General features: G+C 39.5%; 1 protein-coding gene across 1 annotated transcript; it reads left to right on the top strand.

The window, feature by feature from the left end:
- The first annotated feature begins 3661 nt into the window (after positions 1–3661).
- Positions 3662–21452, top strand: LOC146132037 (uncharacterized). Its single transcript, XM_083397187.1, has 10 exons — positions 3662–4082; positions 4825–5006; positions 7098–7365; positions 8124–8300; positions 8974–9193; positions 10024–10352; positions 18438–18571; positions 19258–19506; positions 20202–20291; positions 21000–21452. Exons 1-10 carry the CDS (start codon positions 3662–3664, stop codon positions 21129–21131), a joined length of 2202 nt encoding a protein of 733 aa, XP_083253313.1. The 3' UTR covers positions 21132–21452.
- The last annotated feature ends 1539 nt before the right edge of the window (positions 21453–22991 follow it).

The following is a 22991-nucleotide window of genomic DNA, read 5'->3' on the forward strand; positions in this document are numbered from 1 at the left end:
ATGTCCATGTTCACACTGGGCCCGACAGTCGTTCAAGGGTGCAAATTGGCTTGTTTTAACAGAACTTTCTCTTATTCTCTGCGGCAAGGCGCAGATGCCTCGTCAAGCGGCAAAAGTTACGTAATTGCTCGCCGTTGGTGCCTTTTGTGGAGCACCGGCGGTTGCAACAGTTAGCAGTCTGCAGGTTGTGACTCTGCGGGAGTCTTTGGTTTCGATTAACGCGCTTTGCAGCCAATTACAAAACGCTGCCGTTCTTGGCTCTGCACTCTTAAGTCAAGGCAGGCCACGCGAACCAGCCTGCTGTCTTTGAAATGGTCGATTTGCATGGCTACTTTGCAGTTTTTAGTATGACAGGTGCAAATCGGTATGCAAGGTGCAAAAATTGGCCCCCGATTTTAAAATTACCGCACAAATTGGAATCGGTTAGTTTTTAGGCTGTGTATAAATATGACAGTTACCAAAGGACAAAAGATAAGACCCAAATTTATTTGGTTTTAAAATAAAATTAAACAAGGGTTATTTGCCACACATAACGAAAGACTTCTATCCTGAACTTGGCCTGCACAGCGAGGGGCCTAAAAGGCCTTTAAATCAGTTGTGTTAGGATTTCAGGCATTCATGGCAGCAAAGACAAAGCAAATATTTTTTAAATATGTAGTAGAGTCAGAATTATCTTTGGAGCAAAGAATCTGATCGCAGGCCGATTAACCCATTCGCGCAGAAGAAAAAACTAAGGCCCGTTTTGCAGCGCGGCCAATTTGAACCGACCCAATTAGCACGCGGCCAATCTCCCGGCGCGCACCAGCCGTCGGCCTCTAGTTTCCCCTTCGGCAGATATAAGGTCGTGTTTCTCTGCGCCTGACCGGTAAGCCGACTTGTAGGCGGTGTGTTCTTCGCATTTCGCGGCAGACGGGCAACGCGTTCTGGGTAGAGCCAGCGCAACAAGAACTGCTTTGTGTTTTGGCACTGATTGAAGTCTTCAGTCTTCGGGGTTTGCCTGCTAGCTGCGGTGCAGGAGAGTTGAGTTGCGCAATCAGCTTTTAAAAAAAAGAGAAATCAGTGCATTTTTGCATCTTGGTTAGGCACAAGAATGTGCGTTATTGATGAGCTTGTTAGCAGTAAGTTTTTCGATGATGCCAATTAGAAGTTTGCACTGCTGTTCTGCATAAAGCAGGATATGACATGTTACGATAATAAGCTAGCAACTGAGTGTTTACTTGCCAGAACGATAGTTTAAACCAATCATTGTTCCTGCTATAAAGCCACGTTGTCTATACTTTGTTTGAAACGATAAACAAATGCAACCTAGCCAGTCCATATCTTTTTACAACATTCAATTATGTTACGATGGTTCGCTGTTTTAGTCGGCTTCAAGTGTCATTATTTAAAGGCGATTGCAAAATTTAACTATCTATTTGTTTGTTATACGGGTGTAAAGCCTATTTTTGACTGCACTGTGAGAGTAACTGCGCAGCAAACCGCGTTCGTGCTATCTCGGCAAATTGGTGACGCCTTTGAAGTGAAGCCTCAGTAAACACGCCAATGTGGGGTGCGAAGCAACGACGGGATCTAGGCCATTCCTTGCCTTCCGTCTGCGCCTGCAAACCTCATTTGCGCCGTTTCCACCACGTATTTGCGGGAAAGCTGCTTCGTATCCTACTTATTTTTTTATTTTCGTTTCTTAAGCGTAAATCGGATGGAAACGACAAACTATATCGCTTATTGCTACCCCTGGATTTGAAGGTGAAGCTCTGTGGTATTTAGCGAGCTACAATCAAAATATGTAGAAGTGTTTTGGGCGTCCAGGTATAAAACTCTGTTTGCCGTAAATTGAAACACTTTGTGCATATAGTTGACTTTTTTCGCGGTTAAACCTTGACTGTGTTAAAAAAATAAAGGTTAAATTATTGAAAAAATGGTTCAGAACCTGCACAAGAAATGGTCCGGTCGAGGTTTAGGACAGTTTTTACAAGTAAGCAAGGAAATTTAATGATAATATTGTTTCGTGTTAAAAATCTTTAATTGCAATAGCCTAAATATATAATCCAGCTAGGTGTTTCTGTATAGCTAAAGTTTTACAATTTAAGAAATCGGACAGGTATATGTTGTGCTGCCTTGAATGCAGGGTTGGTATACAACAAGCAAAATCACACTAAAAAATGCACTGCTTTAAAGGCACAGCACGCCCTGGCCCTGTAGATGATTTTTCTTGTTTGGCATTTTGGCTTGGAGAGGCGCCGGGCCTTGATTGAAAGTCGGTTTGGGCGTCATTAGTGTGGAAAGTACGGCCGATTTGCAAAGGCCACACACGTGGGTTGCGCCGGTGTGTGCTACATCTCAGCACTACGCAATAAACGCCATTGTGAAATCCATTGTTGGCTATTGTTGGCGGTTTAGAACAACTGGCCATTGAAATATGCCTCGTCTTACAAAATGACACTGAATTTTGCGACAATTGTAATTTTACAGTTAAATTTCAAATAAAATTGTGGCATTTTTCGTATGACAAAGAGGCCTATCCGAAATGAGATGATGGAAATTTTTGTTATTTATTTTTGAGTCCGGCGTACATATACCTTCAGAAGGTTCTTGTAATGTTTGTTTCTGCAGTATGGTTCTCCATAACCTTTAGACCCCGCAGACTTTAGAATCCCGTTTTGCAAACGCAGCTAAACGGATTCCAGATGACTTGAACGTTTGCTTATATGCTGTTGCTTGTGTTTGGAGAGTTGTCAAATTGCTAAAGGCGTTTTCTGCCGAATTTTATTTCCATAGCCACAGTGTCCCGGCAGCTATCATTAACAGTAATGACTGTCTTAGTGTATTTCCTAGATATGCCCTCTCTTTCGTTTGAGGTTTTTTATTTGAGTTTAACTGAAGTAAATTTCCAACAAATTGCATCATTTGTAGCAGATCGAGAAATGTGTCTATATACTTGCATGAAACTTACCTTATTTTCGAGACAAGAGTGTGTAGGCACAGTTTGGTGTGCATTATAAGCCCATAATATTATATTCACGGATTGATAGGTGTTGAAAACAAAGTTAATTACACCGATTTCAACCTAGTATTAAGCATATTAATGTAGTTAATTTACGCCTTAAGTTAACTGGTTACGAGAACTTGTAAATTGTAATTAATGCTATTTCACATTTCTACCGATTGTTGTTAAAGTAAAACTTTTTTTAACTTGTTTTGTTTTTCGATCGGGCAGAATTCGGCGCTGGTCTAGAATTTAATTACCAAGTTGGCTTGAATGCAGTTTGACATCCAGATTTGGAGTTTTTGTTGTGGCTTTATGCTTATGTAAAAACCTAACATATTGTTTGCATTATATTTGTATAGCGTTGAAAGTCTATTTGTTTGGAATATTGCGTTTCATTGTTGGTTCTGGCTACGCTTATAGAAAAATGTTCAAAAATAAATTTATTATTTTAAGTAAATTTAAAATTCAAAACGTTTTATTATCGCTTCAGGCTAAGTTAACTGCAAAGCAAAAAAATAACCTAGCCAAATGGAGAACATGTTCGAGAACCGTCATGCGCGTCTGGCCTCCAAAAAGAGCGACCCTTACAAGCCAACAAACACCAACACAACCTCCGACAACAACAGTTCCCCTCCTTCTTCGATCTCCGGTCTTCCACGGCAGTTTGTCAACTCAATGCGGACCCTCTTCAATATCCTGGACGACGCCGGCGTGGGCCTGGTGCCACTGGCCGAAATCGAACGGCGCTGGCGGGACGATGCGGTGCCCAACTTGCCGGGGGTGCTGGACAGCCTCAGGGCCGTGGCCCCAACGGACGGCCTCCTGTCTTTTGAGACCTTCGTATGGGGTCTACGCTCCGCCCTGGCCCGCGCTCGCCAATGCCGCGAAAGGACGAGGCTTGTAGAGGCTAATAACTTGAAAAACAAGATGGATGCTGGTGCTGGTGCTGGTTCTGATGATGGAAGCGATGGGAACGGAGTGCTGCCGCCCTATTATTACCAGCGTCCGCCATCTGCGGCCGGTGTCAGAAACAAGCCGCTGATGCCCGCCAAAGGACTTTTTCGCAATAGGGGAGGCGCAGCGTCCGACGTGGAAGGTTTGTCGCGGTTTGAAGCCCATTTTATGACAGCTGCCTATGTCTGCCCTATGTTTAAGGTGTTTAATGCGGTAAAATATGTGGTTAGAGAACTATTTAATTCCCGATGGAACTATTAAGCGGCCTGTGTCTATTTGAAATGCCTAAAAGAACAGCACATCCAATTTTAAACGGTTTTTATAGTTTTTAGACTACGAATACTGTTCGGACCGCCATCATGTGTCATAGAATAATAACTAAAGCTATAGTGACATTTAAGGAGCGCATTGTAAGCGACCCAATTGTTTTTAAATCACAAAGAAAAAACAAAAAAATAAGGAAACACTTTATAACCGACTGTTTTCCGCATCGTACAACCCTTTGTTGTGTTACATTTTGGCATACTATCAATAACGACTTATATATATATTGCAACCGCAAATCTATGCTGATATACTTTAAATGTACCAGGTCGGTGCGAATGACGCATACAGTTAAAGCATAACGGTTAAAATATTTTGGTGTTATATTTTTGTACTTTGGAACATATTGATGGTTGCCTTTATAGGGCTCATTGTAACGACTATAAAAACTCCTATGCGATAGCACAGCTGCGACACATTTATGCAACTGGTTAGTTTAATACAAGAAGTGCCAAAGACGCGAAACGAAGCACGCGTGTTGAATGGCAAACTTGATTTGCGTTGGATGAACCGTCTATGAAGGTTTCTTATCGTTTGCAACAAGTTCTTTCCCTTTACAGGTTTAAGGAGCGAGTCTCACGCCCCCTTCACTGCCAACCGATGGGCCGATCTTCCCAAGGACCCCCTACCCGGAGAAACCAACGGGGTCTATCACCTCTACAACCAGCAGGGGCGCACCGAGAGTCGGCCCTTCAAACCCGGACACCGAAGGTCCAACAGCGGTCCTATTTCCACGGCCACGGTATAGTACTTGTTCAATTTTGTTTTTGAGTTTTTTTTTCCTTTTTTTGGGGTTAAAAAATATGTTTATCTTGATGCCCTAAAATACATTGGTAATTCGACCAGCTGACGTCGCCTTTTCTAAAGCAACCAACATTTTTAAGCTGTGTCGCACTACTTTGCCACCGCTATAAAAGGAAAGCCACGTTTACGTTCGTAAATAATACAAAATCTTAACAGATTTTAGAGCTCTCTTTAATGCCCCGTATAGATTATGATTTATTTGATATTTTATCATTTACTATGCTATTTTTTATCGTGATTTGAAGGTCTTCACACTATAAGAAGTTACCAGTTTATTTGATATATCTACGTTTGTCCAACACTGCGATGCCATTGTGGGCTTTGTATAATTCATATGATCTTAAACTAGCTTTGACCAACCTTCGTGTATTGGGCTATTGCCTTAATTTTACGTATTGCGTTACCTGTTGTGGCCGCCGATTAAACGCCCGGGGCTATACTTTATTGTTTTAAAGGCATTTTGCCCTTTTTATGAACGAATAACTGCGATTGAGAATAGCACTTTCCAGTATTGCCAACTGTGTTTGTCGCTAGTGGTGAGACGTGCTGAAATCACCTGTCTGGTATTCGCTCCGTTTGTTTGTGCATTTCGCCGTTGACCTATATTACAATGCCCCCCTTAAACCACAAGTATCGATGTCCGTTGTCCTATATTATCGGTATCCCATACTCTTTGAACTTCGAAACTAGGATCGTATCGGCAGCGTTCCGATACTAAATTTATATCGTTTTTTGGGCCATGTTGTGCGGCCTGAAGAAGCGTTTACTGTCTAAAAAAGTGATGCGTTAAAAAAGAACTACAAATTTAACATATTTTTCATTCGTTAAATCATAACGATAAATTAGCGACGGATCTAACGCACAGACTTTTGCCAAATGCAGTGGGTTTCTGTTTATATGAACTAAAAAAAAGTATGAAACGCCTTATTGCAAGGCTTGCTTGGTGAATCCACATTTGCAATTATTTACCCTGACCCAAAGGCTCAATAATGATCCCACATACACCACAACTATAAGAACAGGTGACTTCGAGCTTGCTTTCGGCCATGATCGAAATGCCTTCGCGTTTGCGTAATCCTCAAAGTCGCGCCCGCCAGCCGAAAAAAATCTATTTTTAGCCTCGTGGCCGCTCGTTGCGAAGAGTTCGTGGTTTCTCCGATCCTAGCGCGGCTTTTTGGGGTTTTCGTTCGTTTGTTGCGGCAACAAATCTTCAGTGATCGCGATCGAATAAGCGGACTGCGGCAGACTCGAAAGTCCTCGGAAACGCGGGCTACGGTCTGATTGCAGCAGCGGTGACGCGTTGCCCCGTTTTCGTTGTTTTATAAGCTCGGGGTCGTGCCTTGTTTGGAAAGTGACCGAACCGCTTGTTGCTGTGTAGTGTGTACCTACGTAATGCAGGTGAACCGTGGTCCATTGGGTCGTAAGTAAGTGACAGTAGGCCAGCTGAGCCTTTTCAAAGGTAATCTTCTATTTTGAAGCCGTACCCCCACTTAACTTACTGTTACCGCTATAAAAATAAAGCCAGGGTTACTTTTATCCAAGACTTTAATACGAGATTTTGCGCCTCGGACAACTATCAATGTATTAATAAGAATAAAGTCTGGGCTTTGTTGAAGAGGCTTGTTGCTTGATGTTTGGGTTTGCACAATAGCGGAAAAGCGCTTCATTTGTTGCGAGCCTCCCGTAAAAACAAACATATGACTGTGTACATCTTTGGTGGCCAAGTAAAGTGTAGCTGTTTCACTTTACTAAGTTAAAAAGAATGCCAAAAAATGACGTCATATATTCGTAAGCACGAACACAAAGTAACATCATCCAAAGCTTAATAGGTGAAATCAAAACAGTGGAGAAACCCCATGGAATAGCACATAAGTCTAAAGTAAAAGAAACCAAAGTGTCGAAAAGTGAACAAAGCAAAAATCAACGAGACATGTCAAAATCCCACATTGGGCTGTATAATCGTGTCCACCATTAACACCCAGTGCTGCATCGGCCGCCGATTAACACCACGTGACGTCATCACTTGCAGGTGCTCCCGAGTCCCAAGCGGAACCCGTGGCCGGGCGGCGCCGGAATGGCCAAGGGGGGCGAAGGGCGCGTGGCCAAAATGGGCTACGCCACCAAGTTCGCCGCCGAACCGGCCCACAACAAAGAAAACCTCTTCAATGACGTGATAGACAAGAAGTCGGACGATGACATCATCAAGTCTGACCTTTCCGGCGACGTTATTAGTCTGAAATCCGAGCCGACCCCGGATAAGGCGCTGAACGTGGACGAGTCAGGAAAAGCCCTGAAAGGTGATGGCTAGGGCGATTTTGACCTCAAAAGTAAAAATTTTGACAAATTTTGACGTAAAAATAATTTATTTTGACAAAATATTGACCTGTTAGAGGAATACATAGATTAAAACCATGCTTTGTTGTATAAAAGTACTCCATTAGTGTTTCGGCGTCGTCCGTCTTTTCTTTTTATGTTTTACTGAAGACCGGTGCTTCACAATTCAGTTATTTTTGGGGGGATTATGCAAAACTTTTGAAAAGGCATTGGCATGTTAAACAGACAAACAACTATTGAAAGGCAACAAGACGTCGGTATTTTAGAAAATTGTTGACCAAACAGTTTAGTTGAAATACATTGTAAAAAGAACTGTAAACAATTAAAGACCTAGCAAGCTAGCATATTTATCAAAAAAATAATAATAATTCTAAATAACCACCAAATAATACAAAGTAAATACTGTTTAATACATTTGTCAAAATCAGAGATACACAACTATCTAAAGCAAGAATGAAGTTCGCGCTAAACCAGTCAATATTCTGCCGGCCATCACGTGTACCGTATATTTATTTATGAAGATGTAACACAGTTAAAATGTTGTTGAATGTAATTTAATAAATAAAATAATAAACTGATAGAAAATTTCAAATAGCTCACTACAGTTAGTGTTAATTTTGTAAACGATTTTGACTTGAAATAAGTTTGACGAATTTTGACGTAACGGGTAAATTTTGACATTTTTTGACAAGTCAAAAATATCGCCCCCTTGATGACGTAGGTGCTCCTGAGGAGGAGCAAGGAGCAGGAGTGGGAGAGGAGGAGTGCTCCCAGCTCTCGGAGAAGAGCGAGCTGGATTGCGTCACTGCCACCACCCTCTTCATCAGCACCAATGGCAAGAGCTCGTTCGGCAAGATGAAACCGATCGGTCTCTCGGGGAAATACATAGGGATCACTGGTGGGTGTTTGGTAATGGGAAAGGGGGTGAGAAATACTCGTTTGGGCCTATGGTAAACTTTGGTTATCGAATTTAGAGTTAACTTTTTAACAAACAAGTATTGCTTTTTATTTGTTTACTTAGACGCTTTAATTTGGCATCCAGTACAATTTTACTTAAAGTTAAAGTCTCCAATTTAAAATTGTCGTTCGATTGTCCCTTTCTTTTTGTTATGTGTAGGATCCACTTAAAGTATGATCGTTTTACTTGAATTGAGGTACAATTTATGTAAATAAGAAAACTCTTCTCATGTCTATTTCGACAGATATATTCATGTCCGTTTTCTCGCGGTGCTTATGTTAATTAAAATTAAAATTTCACTTCATACTGAAAAAAAAAATTACCTTCGTCAAAATGGAAAGATGCGTTTGACAGTCCTGTCAAATTGCGTAAAACCAAGTAAAACGTGCCCACGTTTCTTATACACTTTTGTAGATGCTGCATTTTATATTACTCTAAACAGATTTGCAACCGACAGTTTTCAACCCTATCGAACGAAAACCTGGTTTTACAAGCCAGGCCAAACGCATGAAGCTGTTGTTTCAACCCAAACTAAACATTAAAATTAACGTTTAACGAACAAAATCGAAGTTCTTTGCCGAGAAACCTGACAACTTAAAAATATCATGACCAGGTACAATGCAAAGGGCTAAATCAGCTGCGGCCATTCCGAGTCACTATGGCAGCCTTCGTCGCCCTGCTATGTCGTCACGATCCAAGGTGACGTCAGCGTCGGAGACGTGCTTCAACGATTTGGCCCCTTACACGTCATCACAGAGGGGTGGTGGGCTGCGCAGTCGGCACAAGTCCAACACTTCACCTAACCTCATTCAGCAATACTTTGACAGCGAAGAGTAAGTAATCGTGTTTTGGAAAGTTGCTTTAGGATCCAAAATATTCGTATGAAACAACGTTCATTTTATGCACTATAGTTAACCCCTGTCAAGCCATATTGACACCAATTGACTGACTCATTAGTAGGGATTAAGGCCAAGTCAAGCCTCCTAAAACAATATATGTTAGATACTGGTGTTGCGAAATATAAGGCATAGCGAGTACTTCAAAGTAAGTATATATAACAAAAATGGTTTATAAGTATAACGGAATACGAGTATAATAAATGAGATTTACCCAATATTTACCAATATCTTATATATTGAAAAAGCTTTAATTAGGTCAAATATCCGATTTAATCTTTCAATTAAGGACGTACATCAATTGATTGTGGATTACTAAAGGCGATTTTTCTCATGAAATTTTTTTTTTGTAAAGATTAAATCTTCTGCATTTAAATCGCAAATTATTCCTGAAAATCCTATGTTAATTTGCTATCGGGTCGGCACCGATACTAGCCTAGAATCGGACAAGTATCGATTCTACTACTTGGGATCGGGTTTCGGCTCCGATCCGATATTATCGAACAGTTGATACTAATCACTAGAGCGATTATTTTGTAACCCTAAAAATGAGAAATGTTGACCTATTAAATTAAAATTTTAAACAAATTTTGACCTATAGGAATACATTAATTTAAACACTGTATCATTGTTGTATGAACTACTGCATTAGTGCTTGGCGTCGCTAGTCAATTGATTTTAATATTTAACTAACGTCCGATGGAGCACATGAAATCCGTTATTTTTCGAGATAACGAAACACTCACCAATCAAAATCTCGCCCACAGAAAACAGGAAGAACAGGAAAACGAGGACCCCTTCTATCGCAACCAAACGACCAGGTCGTCTTCGAGCGAGCGAAAACGGGCCGCCTGTTCCGCGGACCGTTCCCCCACCGAACGCGGTGACCACGCGGCCAGCGACGGCCAGGGACGCCGGTGCAATAGCGCCTCGCCGCCGGAAAGGCCCGCCCAAAAGTCGGCCAGAAACTCGAGAAGCCCCGATCCCCGGCATATGCCAGTTAGGCCGAAGAGCGCAGGTCCAGAGAGCGAGGCCTCCCTGTATAACCAGCTGCTGGATCCGCCGCCTGTCAGCAGGTCGTCTGCTAAGGCTACAGGTACAGGGCGTTGTTGTTTGGTTGAAAATAAGTGAATGTCATTTTTTTGCTACAGGTATTGGGGGTGTTGTTTTTAGGTAGAATATAAGTCAAGGAAGAGGCTATTTACCTGAACAGCACAGTAGTTTAAATCGACATATAATCGCTAACGGGTGCAAGCGTAAACGAGCGATCCGGTCAATACCTTCCGGAGGCTATTTTACCCGGCTAATATATCAATTTAAATCGATTTCCGAAAAAGTTGTTGAAATTATGCAAAACTAGAAATTTAACAGTATATGCAGTGCTATATCGAAAAATTATAATACGTTGTTTCAATGAGCGGTGAACTAGTTTTTTTTTGATACACTTTTTGCTATATCTGCCTTACTGAAAGTTACTTTGAAATACGGGTTTGCGAGGCACGCCTGGTTGATCAAGAACAATTTGTCGAGTTGCTCACTTGCTTGTATGCTAAATGTGACGCTGGTTTTGAAGACTATAATTTCCTAGGTTTATTTTTTGTTTCCTAGGTTTATTTTTTGTTTCCTAGGTTTATTTTTTGTTTCCTAGGTTTATTTTTTGTTTCCTAGGTTTATTTTTTGTTTCCTAGGTTTATTTTTTGTTTCCTAGGTTTATTTTTTGTTTCCTAGGTTTATTTTTTTGTTTCCTAGGTTTATTTTTTTGTTTCCTAGGTTACGTTTTGTGTTTTGTTCATCTCGCTTTTGTTAATTCAAGGTTTCGATATTAGTCGGTTTACAAAGACGATTCTGTAGCAGCTGACTGTGTTTATGTTTTTGTGCCATTTTTGCATTTAAATGAATAGGAAATGATTTGGGAGATCTAGTTTAAAATTGGCGCGGTAAATTGTAGCCAGGTCGTTAAAAATGCACCGAAAATACAACAAACAAAAGAGGTAAAAAAACGGAAAAGTTTAAAAACTACCACGTGAACTTGCCTATAATGGGGATTAATTGCAGGCTGGGGCAGACAGGGGGCCAAACCACAATTGGGTTTGCGGTTGTCAGCCGAGCCTTCTTGTTTACGGTTTTAAGTTTAGGGAAATAGCTTTGGTAAGAGCCGGCTGTGGAGTTGGTTACTCGGCCCCTTTGTTGTTTTACCGCAAAGCGTCGCGTCGACCCAGTTTCAAAGTCCAGCCCAGATGTGCTGTTTGAGTTTTGATTTACTATTTTAGAGAAAGTTGCAGTTTTTGCAATATGTTTAATAAACCCTCTGATATTAAAAAAATCATTATCTTTAAAGAAAGTTGAAACTGTAAACCATATTCGTATAAAACTTCACCTAAATTAAATAAAAAAAGGTAAAAATTAGAACCAATTTATTACCGCGGTGCATAACAAGTGTTACGTTGTAATAATATGTAATTAAAATATCTTAGTTTTCCAATTTTAAAATTTGGTAGAATGGTAGAGGTACTTGGCCTAAGAAGATATTTTTAATAAAAAATCGTGTGATTACGCGTGTTCTAGATCCTTGTCAACAATTACTAGTTTTTTTTTTAAATAATTTTTTCATGTTTTTGATCTTTATCAAGCAGTTCGAAAAAAAAAACGCATGTACCTCTTAACCTTAAAATAGCGAAATTCCTATTTTCGGTCCAATTACCTTGTTGATCTCGATCAAACATACGATCAAAGCTCAGGGAATTTAAGCCGTGGCGAGCTATAATTGCATCGACTGCCTTACATTCCGCCGAAAGACTTTCTCCCGACTTCATACTGGGGCCCAGACACCAGTTGAATGATGATGTGTTTACATCCCGAATTTCAGCCGCCAAGCAGGAATTACGTTTGTGGTTCAATTCGAGGTTGAAGCCATTACTTAAGCACTGAGTCACGTGTTGTTGCATACGGGAGCGCCTACCCTTGTCTAATCCTATTTTTTCCTGTCTTGCATCAAAAACAAAATTTTTGGAGGTGCGTTTTTTAGAGGACTCTTTTTGTCCATTTAGTTCAGGATTTCTTAAACTGGGGTCCATGGACCCCTTGGGGGTCTGTGAACTAGTCTTAGGGAATCCATGAAGGTCTAATCGAATTATTGGTTTATATTTAAGAAATAATCAATTTATTAAAGAAAACAATTTAATTAAAAATAAAACGGTTTTGCACTGAATGTATTTAGACTCCATTACACTTTCACATTTTTGGACCGAAATCAGCAAATTTATAGATCTATTTGTACTGTGACGTCAATTTATGACGTTATTTTTTTAATTTTTTTGCCTACAGTGGTCCACGCGAGATGAAAGAAAAATTTAGGGTTTCGCGGTAAAAAAGTCTAGGAACCCCTGATTTGGTTTGTAACCAGTCGAACAATTCTAACTTCCAAACAAACCATTCGTATTCTTAATTTTTTATGAAAATAAAATTAGGTTGCAATTGAGCTTAACAGGATCCATATATATTATAAACCACGCTTCTCTATACCTGTGTGTTTATGTAAAACCGTTGTGCTTCTCAACATTACATAACTAACTGCAAAATGATTACGTCAGTCACCGGTTTCGCCGTAAAAGAGGATTAAATTCTGTTGTTCGCACGGTCGTTATTATGATGTACGCTAAAAGTTGTTTGACCTATCATAAGGTTTAAGTCTCTTATAAGATCGTTAGCGTAAAGCGCTTAAAATTGACCAAATGATTAACAAAATCGGATTTCGAAGGATGGAATGAGGAATTAGGTCGTGAACTTGTGGTTCCGAATGGCCTTTTCCCCAAGTTTTTACCCAAAGCTTAAACTGTATTAATTTTCGGTTTAGTTGAACACGATATCTGTTTATTAACGTACACGCACGACGGAGTTATTTTGTTTATTCGCGCCCGACTTAATCCTTATGCGATTGGGCCGATAACATCTTTCCTGGAAGGTTTTAAGTTGTTGTTTAACAACGAACTACGTGCAAGATGGGATATGTATTGGCGAAAACACATCATCGTTGATCAAGTTGTGTCTGTAATGCAGACTAACCCTTGCTTTTCTGTATGTTATCGGCTACATAAAGACACCGAGAAAAAATTGTAAACATCTTTTTAATCTCTGAAAAGCGGTGTAGGATGTTATTTCAGCACATTGGAAAAATTTGATCAACACACCATGTCAACACAACATGCAGTTAGTTCGCTAATTCCGAGCGCTTAATGTTCATATAAAACTATTTTCATACTTGCTGATTAATTAATAGAAGCTTCGTCTGTAAAGATTTTAAACCGTTTTCGAAACTATATTTTACAACAACGGCCTGTTTTCAGGGGTATTTAGTAATAATTCTAGCTAAACATGCAGCAATGGAGATTTGAGCAGTGAGGCCGCTGTCTATCTGTATAAACAGCCATAAATCCTTAATTCTCACCTGTCTGCGTTTTATTGGCGCTTTATTTGGTCGGCCCGTGGCATTTGTCACTTTTAGGGGAAAATATATTCACTTTTACGGCGTTCTGGGTGGCATGATGCGCGCCACGATGACAGATGACCCCGTGAACCAACGAAACATCACGTATGTGTTTTGGGCTGTGTTCTTCTAATTGGAGGACAGTAAATCAGCAAACTTAGCATTTTGCAATCATTTTGCATCACACAACCGACAACTATAACGTCGTATAGTGTAAAAATATAAACTAAAAAAAAATGCGCAAACCCCCCTGCCCAGGTCATGGTTAAAGCAAGTTAACTCGCGAAATCAAGTCATTGACATAAAAATAAAACATTAAACTATTAAAAATGTTCAAGTTTTTCTGTAGTTTTGAGCAAATAGTAGCTCCACTAAAAACAAGTTGTTGTAGGTGAAAAGAATTGAATAAATTAGCAATTTAAAAAAAAAAAATATATTCTTATGAAAACAAACTTTTTCCCCAAGTCATTTAAAAAGACTGACTACACTAAGAGTCATTGGATTCTTTACAACACTGCCTTAAATTATTTATTTTATTTTCCTTAATCTGATAAAGTGCGTTGCCCAACAACCCAGTCAACCACCCAAACAAAGCTGCAAAGATACATCGCAGCTTTGTTGATAAAACACCTGGCCGCGCTTTGCCCCAAAACAGTCAACGACCCGCAGAATCCCGATATGCATCTACTCGGTGCCGGCTTACCAATGCCAAAACATTATTTCCCTGTATCCAAGGATGCCCCGTTGTATAACCGTTGGAGAATGACTAACCAAAATTTTTGCCGGTAAAGGACTGTAGGTAGCGGAGTGGCAACTTCTTTGCGAAATAACAATATTAAATGAAAGGGTTTGGGTTAAAGCATGGAGATCTCTTTTCTAAGCTGCCTTGTAAACGAACACAATACCACGCCCAACTTCGCACCTGCAACATCAGGTTCAGGTGCAGCCATGTGACGCTGCATGCCGAGGTGGAAATACGCAGCAAACGCACTGACTCAGTTATCGGGTAGTTTGCGTAATTCACACAGTCGCCGTTTCGATACAGGCTAAAGGTTGTTTGGCCGATCATACGCGGATATCTTTTGTAAGGTTTAAGTATCTTGTGTATCGTTAACGTAAAGCGCTTAAAGTTGACCAAATTATTATCAAAATCGGAATTCGAAGAACGGAGTGACGAATTAGGTCTCAAACGTTTGATTCCAAATCGCCTTTTGCTAACTTATTAATATTTGAATTCAGTGTTGTAATAATTTAAGTCAAATCACTTGACTGTGTTTAAATGACTTAACTTGAGTTTTTTGCACAAATGACTTGCGTTGAAATGAAGTGTATCCCATAAGCATTTTGTTTAAAAAAATAGGGTTATTGATTCTAATTTTTGCAGATAAAACAATTCACTTGCGGTATTTACAAATAGCTTTACTGGAAGTTTCAAAATGAAATGTTTGCAACACTGGTAAAAGTCGTCAAGCATACTGCAACAAAACAGGATTCTTTTAGCTCATAATTCGCGCCATTTCCAGCACTGCGTCTAACCCGGTAACACAACCACCGGCATGAACAGCATCACTGCGCCACTTGCATAAACCCATGCCGCTTGTTTACCGATCCCTGGCCCTTCGAACCCCGGCGTCGCATTCTTGCTGCATTACTGTCGTAGCTGGCTGGCCGAAATCCGACACCTCAATGTCGGGGCGTTTGGGGTCCTTCGCCCTTGTGCCAACTCTCCGGCACCGGTGTATCGCTTTTCTCCTGTCTGCTTGAAATTCCCGCGCCCTTTTCTTGTTCTTGGCGCTTTGCAAACGTTCCGAAGACAATTTTCATGCTTGTACGTGGCTGGTAGTTCTGAAAGCTCGGTGCGAAGCTTTAGGGCTATTAAAAATTTCAGATGGGCGCGTAATGACCCGTACGCGTTGAAAAAACAGAAGCCTTTTATACTTTGGTTTCTAATTTGCGGCGTAGTTCCAGATATTTTTTTATTCATCCAGTATAAGGGGAAATGATAAATAAATAGTATGTTGACTTACGATTTATGGAGGTTATTAAAAAACAAACTTCTCGTCTTTTAAAAGGTAGTTTTGTTTATTTTTACTTTGGTTTAGTACAGTTTTTTGGTCATAATCCCTTGTTACCAAGTGCCGTATTTTCGTAACGTAAATTACGATAAATATTCCGTGCCGGCGTACCACTGTTTTGCACTAAAAACCTGGCATTCAAACAGGTCTTGAAACTAAAACCTGAAAATTTAACTAAAACCTGGCATTTAAACAGGTCCTTGCGTACTAAACAAGGGACACAAAGGTCTTCAATGCTTTTGCGTGCTGTGGGAAGCGTTTTTGCGAGAACCTCACACGAATGCGGCGCCGATGTAACTCGACCTTGGAAAATTCGTTTGCGACCTAAGACAAGGCCATTGTATAAGCTACAGTTTTTCTAGGCCATTTTGAAAAGAAGTATTAGTTGTTTTTTTATTTGGCCCTTCAAATTGTTTAAATATAAGAAAAAGTAATGTTCAGCAATGAGCGCGAATGCGCTTTATGTTTTAGTTTATCAAAAGACAATTTCAGAAGGGTGACAAATTATAACGAAACCTGAAAGTAATACAATATGGCAGTACGAGTTTACACCAGTTCTGAAGGTAAGGCGGAACGGTCTGGAATGACATTCCATAACATAAACGTTTGCAGGTTCGCCGTATCGACTTAAAAAATTTCTTGTTTCACAGGCAAACGGCCAACTCCTTGAATATATTTAGGCAACCATTTCAGTGGCATATTTGTGCACCACATTAAACGATAATCTCCGGTTTCCTTAGCTTACTTGTGTTAGACTCCGTTATGACGTAAATTTGTGACGTCATCTCTAAAATTTTTCAAAACGCGTTCAATGCCTGGACAACATCAGAAGCCTATTCTGTAACAAAAACAAGTCAATATAGGCGACCTTCGTCCCGGGAGAATGGCCTTCGAAAAAAAAAATCCGTCGATCTGCGCCGCGATTTCCGAGTAAATCCCACTAATCCCTGCGTATTGGCAACACTTAAGATCTTGTTCGTGCGGTTTTGTGAGCTGGCGTGCGCCGCCTACGCCAATCTGTTTACGAGGACAACGCGGGTCAAGTATACTTGATATATGTCATCGAACACATGCTCTCTGCTAACAACCTCTCTCGTAATATGTATTCTTCAGATGGTAATTAGGATCAAGTACTAACTCTAAAACACATCCCCAAGTAGAAAACGGAGTTTGTTCGTTTAAAATTTAGATTTTTAAACGCTCAAATAATCTATACGCGTTAGATCGACATACCGTTAGCCCAATATTATAAGTTAACAGTTTTTTTTTTCCTTTTTGGCAAAAGGACTTTTTTTGTGAAAACTCTATAATATTCATACAGAAGTGTGTACAACTTCTATCCGGCCCTTCAGAAGTCGTACTGACCCAAAGATAATGTCACACATACGCATATTACATAGTTCACCCTTCACAGGGGCTAACTAAAATAAGTTAATCATCAAAAAATATCGTGCAAGTAATGCAAGGCCCCAAAAATCTAGCATGCAGTGAGGTTTAAAATACCGACCTTGCTCATACCGGTTGGGCCGGGGTTTAAATGCTATAAATTTGGCCTTTGTCATTAAAACAACTATGGTAGGAAACTAATAAAAGGAAGGTTTGCATGACATCTTCCCCTACTATTGATTAATTATCATTTACCAAGTTTGAAGGGGATTTTGATTGGGATTTGTAATAGTCTTCATGCTCACTCAATGCCACTTGTTGTTCGGTGGATATTCGACAAACAATAGGGCGGTCGTTAGTTCTGATGTCCTCAGCGCTATTCCTGACTGGTTTAGTTGATTCCAGTATAAGAGGCTTTAGCAATCGGACGTTGCTATTGTGTAGGCATTACCACTTGTCCCTCGATTGTTCGGTAATAATAAGCACTCGAAACTGCGGCCGCTTGTGTTTTTGTTTGAATCCGAAACCGACTATCTGCTTTCGTGTTGTTTGTTTTTGGTGTGGATTGTTTTAACGCTAGCGACGAATGTGGGTCTAACAAACTAAATACCAACTAACCAGCTGTAAAACGCTCAACGTGTAACTCTATACGCGGCGGTAGCAATTGTTCTCCATAATTTTCGTTGGCCCGTGCTTTTGTTTGCACACCAATGGTTGTTTGTGGTTTTGGAGCTGTATTAAGGCAAGAACGGGCAACGTTCCGGCAAAATACGACACTGTAAAACCTAAAAATGTGCTCGCTATTGATAACCACCAACCCTCCAGCCCGTATATGCCGCAGGAACGAGTTATTTCTTGGTAGGACAATGCAAAATGTTCTAGTCGTGGATGTTTGTCTCATGTTATGAAAACCACATCTTTACATTTCCACGTTTTTTTTAATCTTATGAACAATGTGAAGTATCGATCAAGGCCAGAAATTCGATAATATCAACATCGTTTGTCGCTTTTAGAAATTGCTAAAAAACACCTTTTATTGCAAAAGTGTAAAGTTCGTATTTGATTTCAATGTTTTTTGTTATATTTCTCTCGGAAATCAACGTTTATTTTGTTGAAGTTTTATTTGAACAGTTCGAAGAGTTTTCTTCATTATACCAATGTTGCATTTAATTTCTGCACTAGTCTCCGGAAATTGTACGTTCAAAACTTATAAATAAAACACTTCTTTTTTTGACAGTTTTACCGTCCACCCACGATGCGACCAATGTTGGAGTGGGAAGTTACGCAACAGTTGGAAGGAGGCGGGGTACCACAAATAAGAGAAGAGACCCGAGGCGCCACACAGTGGCCAACGGAATCGATTACAACGTGGTGAGTGCGCGGGTCGTTTTTTTTATTTTTTTGCCTGTTAAAATTTCAACTCGGAAAATTTCTGTTTCTAAATAAGATTTTACATATACTTTTCAATCCACTCTTTTTGAGCGCTATTGTAACACTGTGCAGTCAACTATTTAATGTGGCCCATCGTGTTGTAATGCTGTGAAGAAACGAATGCGATATGAACGACACACTTTTTTTTGCAAAGGCTGAAACGTATGTTTAGCAACAAATTCCAACAATCAAATAAGGCAGCGAAAAAAAATTTTTTTAACTTTTTAGTCTATATTTTCTCGAGATCTTGCGTAAGGTTAAACGACTGTGAATTGTTGTTTTTTGGTAGTGAAAATCTACAAAACGTTACATGCGCCCTTTTTCATGTGTAAGTTTAGCTTTAGTGGTTTAATAATATTATGTACCCCCCAACACACACCCTTCGTTCGTTAGAGTAATTGCAGATTTTCACAGTGTGTTAATTTTAAGGCCACACTATGTTTAAAAATGCTTAAGTACTTAAAACTTATTTATATTAGGTTTTTGTTCATTAAAGTCGATTATTAATATCGGATTTCAATATAAGCATTTTAGTCTCAGTTCTGTCACTTTATTATCTCCAATACCTCGCGGTACAATATTAGGAAAGTAGTTTTATTAAACAAACTACCTTTCCAATTTCGCAGCTCAAGTGCATGAAGCTGCTGGAACAGGAAAAGGACCTGGTCCTTCAGGGCCTCGACGCCCTGGAACGGGGCCGGGACTGGTTTCAGCGGCGCCTGCGGGACATCCAGGAGCGCCAGAGGCTGGCCACGACGGCCACCCGGGCCTACGGCGAAAATGAGGCCGAGGTGTCCCAGGCCAGACTGGACGAATTGCTAACTCGGATTTCGGAGATGACACGATTGGTTGGCGAAATGACCGACGCCAAGAAGGTAGAATTTTTGATGCCAACTAGGGATGTCTAATGATTTTGGATCGAAGACGATGCCCGATACCAAGTTGTAGTATCGGTAGTCGTCTGATACTTGAGTTCTATCGGTGCCGTTCCGATACCAACTTTACATAGGAATTTTAGACAAAAATTGCGACCCAACGTGGCGATTCTACCTTGAATTTAATAAAATTGCAAGGTTAAAAACTTGATGTAACTAAACTTCCGAACGCTAATCATATTTGCCCAATAACCTGGCAAAGCGGTCTTTGATTGTTTATATTTACTGCTTGTCTGAGCATACTAATAACGCAATTTATTCTCCAGTCTCCTATACAAAATTTACTTTTTCCGACTTCGATGTGCAAATATGAAAATGAATAAAAATAGACTTAGATGACACAGCTTAGAATTCGTTATCTACTGCTTGTCAAAACAAGACCAAGTGTTCTGTATAATACTGTCAAACACAAGGACCATAGGTTTTATTCAGCTAAAATAACTGTAGGCTAAAAGTATGGATGTTCTCATCTAACCCTAATCTAAATATCTAACCAGTAGTTCTTAGCAACACTTGACAGCTAAAAAAGTTTGCTACAAAATCTCTATTCACTTTTATATGAAAACGCTTTGGTCAAAACCATTCCTCTTAGGTGTATTACGGATAAATCACTAAAAACTTTTTTGCCACTAAAGGCCAAGGAATCACGTCCATTGTCGGAAAAGGTTGTCGAAAGTCCTCAAGTGGTAAGCGCCCTGAGAGAGCAGAATCACGTCCTCACGCAGGTAATTTAGCGATTTCGCTGGTTAAACTTGTCAGTCACTAAATCTAGAGTTGGAAATGTAGTCACCAGCTTACAAGTTATCCTGGAAGTTTACAAGTTATATGTGTAACGGTATAGCTCGGGCTCTTTTCCATTTGTTTAGAAACACGTGCGAATTCGCAAAGGGTGGTATTTTGTTTCAGTTTTATGTTATAGCACACAAAAACATACGTCACTGTTGAACACACGGTTTAACGGCTGAAGGACTTTTATTGAATATAATTTGACGACTGCATGACATATATGATATAGGTATCACTACAAGGCAAATTTTCGGGATCTTTTAGTATTCATTTGTGTTAAAATGGTAAAGTAGATTATCGAGAGCAGCTAATTACCAAACTAACGTCCATAACTAAGCATAAAAATGACCGAAGTTTACCTCGAGATATTTCTCCTAAGTCCTAATGACATTTATGAGCAATTGCAGCCCATTTATTTTAATTTTTAGCCTGTTATTAATTTTTTTAGCAATGTTATTTGGATTGGTTGGTTAAAATACAGCCGTTAATCCAATTTAGCCCGAATCGAGCTAATTGTAAAACAATTCGTCTTATCAAACCTATGACTAAACTTCAGAGTAGACTTAAATCGCCACAACATAGGCTAATCCTCTACAGTTAGTACAGTAAAGAGCCGTAAATAAGCTGACTGTTTACTTTTTTCGCAGGAGGTCTCAAGACAAACCGAAAAAATCTCCCAACTCGAGCACGAAAAGTCGGTTCTGGTTCAGCAGCTTTTCCAGGCCAAGGCCGAAGCCCAGACCGTGGACGGCCAAGTTAACACGTCCATTTTTATTTAACTCTTTCTTCCCGCTTTCAGTGTTTTAATCTTGCTTTAATAACAACGTTTCCAAGTGCATATTTTGCTTGTCCTTAACTATTCGTTTTTGTCTTATGGTCTTCATATGTTTGTCTTCCCACCAAGGGGTTCGCCTTGGAAATAGCCCGAAGTCTATCACAGCGCCAAGAAACAAACCTTTAAAGAAATATTTCGTGTAAGCATTGAATTTGAATACCTTGTTAGGTTAAGCTGTTTTTCTGTTCCGTTGTCGGACGTTGCTTTATGGTACTTTTAGCACTTCGTTTCTACAATTTTCTTTCGTTATGCTGATTTATTTGCGAAGGCGAAACGTTGGTGTTTTATTCAGTTGTGGGTTTTATGGTTTTTCTGGCAACAGGTTTTACTGTACTTTTGTGATCATTCTGAAATACTGATCTTACTTACTAATGAGATGTAAATTGTAATCCCCATTGGACTACGTTATGTGAAAGAGAAAAGGTTTTAAGTTTAAAATCTGTAAAATATACTGGGTCGGCTAGCGATACGATATTTCCTTTTAGTATGGTTTGTTTTGCATCCACTTACAATTGTTTGTTGAATCACAAAAGTAAAATAACGATGGGGCCTAATGTATCGAGTGGAATATCATTTTTTAAATAGTACTTTTTTTACGACAATAAAATACCTTAAATTTTGGTTCAAATTTTCTCTTCGTTACTCTGCTAGAAAAGCCAGTGTGCAGTGTGCAATATTAACTCCCAATGATTTATCCTGAATCGTGCAGCGAATATTCGCTTCGTTGCTAATATGAAGGATCGTGGTTTACCGTCAGAGTTCTGATTCTTCCTTTTTTGTCGCGTTTTCTCACATATTTAATCTTATCCTTTTTGGTCGCTCTTTTTTGCCGCTCGTTTTTGCCGCGCATCGCGAAACTATTACGTTTTACTTGAATGTGTGTGTGTGGCGTATGGGGGAGCTGCTTTCAATAAAAATGACATTGTTTTGCATCGTTATCACATGCTTTTGAAGTAAAAGTTTTGACGTGTGAAATGAACATAGTTAACTATGTGCAAATGATTTGCTTACGTGTAGTTGCTACTTCCTATTTTCATTAAGATTTTCTATTTTGCCCAACAAAGCGTTTTTTTACAATTGAGTTGAATAGCTATTGAGGAATTCAAACATTCTGATAGTAAATCGAGATAAAACTTAACACTGTTTTTTTGATATAGTTAGGAACATATTTCTGTTTTCTCTCAACATTTTATACAGTAAAACCAGCAAGGGTGAAGCTTTGGTCAAAAAATACCCCTTTGACATATTTAAATGAGTTGTGACAAACTTGATAAGTTAGTCGGCTTTATAGTTCGTTTTGTTACAGGCTTGATGTGGACTGTGGATTATCAAAGCTGTAATTCTCAAGTTTTTACAAAATAGTAAAAAAATAAAAAATCATAATCTCTCTTTTCTTGAAACAAATAGATTACTTATGTTACCATAGTCTTTACAACAAAAAATTGCCTTCTAAGCCGTTGTGTAGAACAAACATTTTTGAAACATATTAAATGAATTTGAGAGACCAAATTAAATTGAAAAATAAGGTGGAAATAATATATTTCCGAAACGTTAACCATGCTTGGGTACACTATGCACGGATCTGTAATGTAGCTTGATAATAAATTGCAAAGCCAATTATGCACCTACTTTCGAAACTCTGACCAAAGAGTTTTTATTCATAAAAACTATTTCAATAAATCTCTTTGTTCAGACTGATCACAATTGCGTCTCATCTCTTATAAGTGATACTTGAATTGCTTCTCAGTCACATTAATCGAAGACGATACAAGCTCGTATCGAAACGTCTTAATCAAGAAGATGT

This window comes from Ascidiella aspersa, chromosome 9 (assembly GCF_963924565.1).
Source record: "Ascidiella aspersa chromosome 9, kaAscAspe10.2, whole genome shotgun sequence".
In the NCBI taxonomy this organism is placed as follows: domain Eukaryota; kingdom Metazoa; phylum Chordata; class Ascidiacea; order Phlebobranchia; family Ascidiidae; genus Ascidiella; species Ascidiella aspersa.

Bases quoted from the DNA above. Each gene is read 5' to 3' on its own strand.
- LOC146132037 (XM_083397187.1), top strand. From the start codon at position 3,662: ATGCGGACCCTCTTCAATATCCTGGACGACGCCGGCGTGGGCCTGGTG. The intron at 8,301-8,973 runs GTGGGTGTTTGG...TATCATGACCAG, and splicing joins GAAATACATAGGGATCACTG to GTACAATGCAAAGGGCTAAA. The intron at 10,353-18,437 runs GTACAGGGCGTT...TTTTTTTGACAG, and splicing joins GTCGTCTGCTAAGGCTACAG to TTTTACCGTCCACCCACGAT.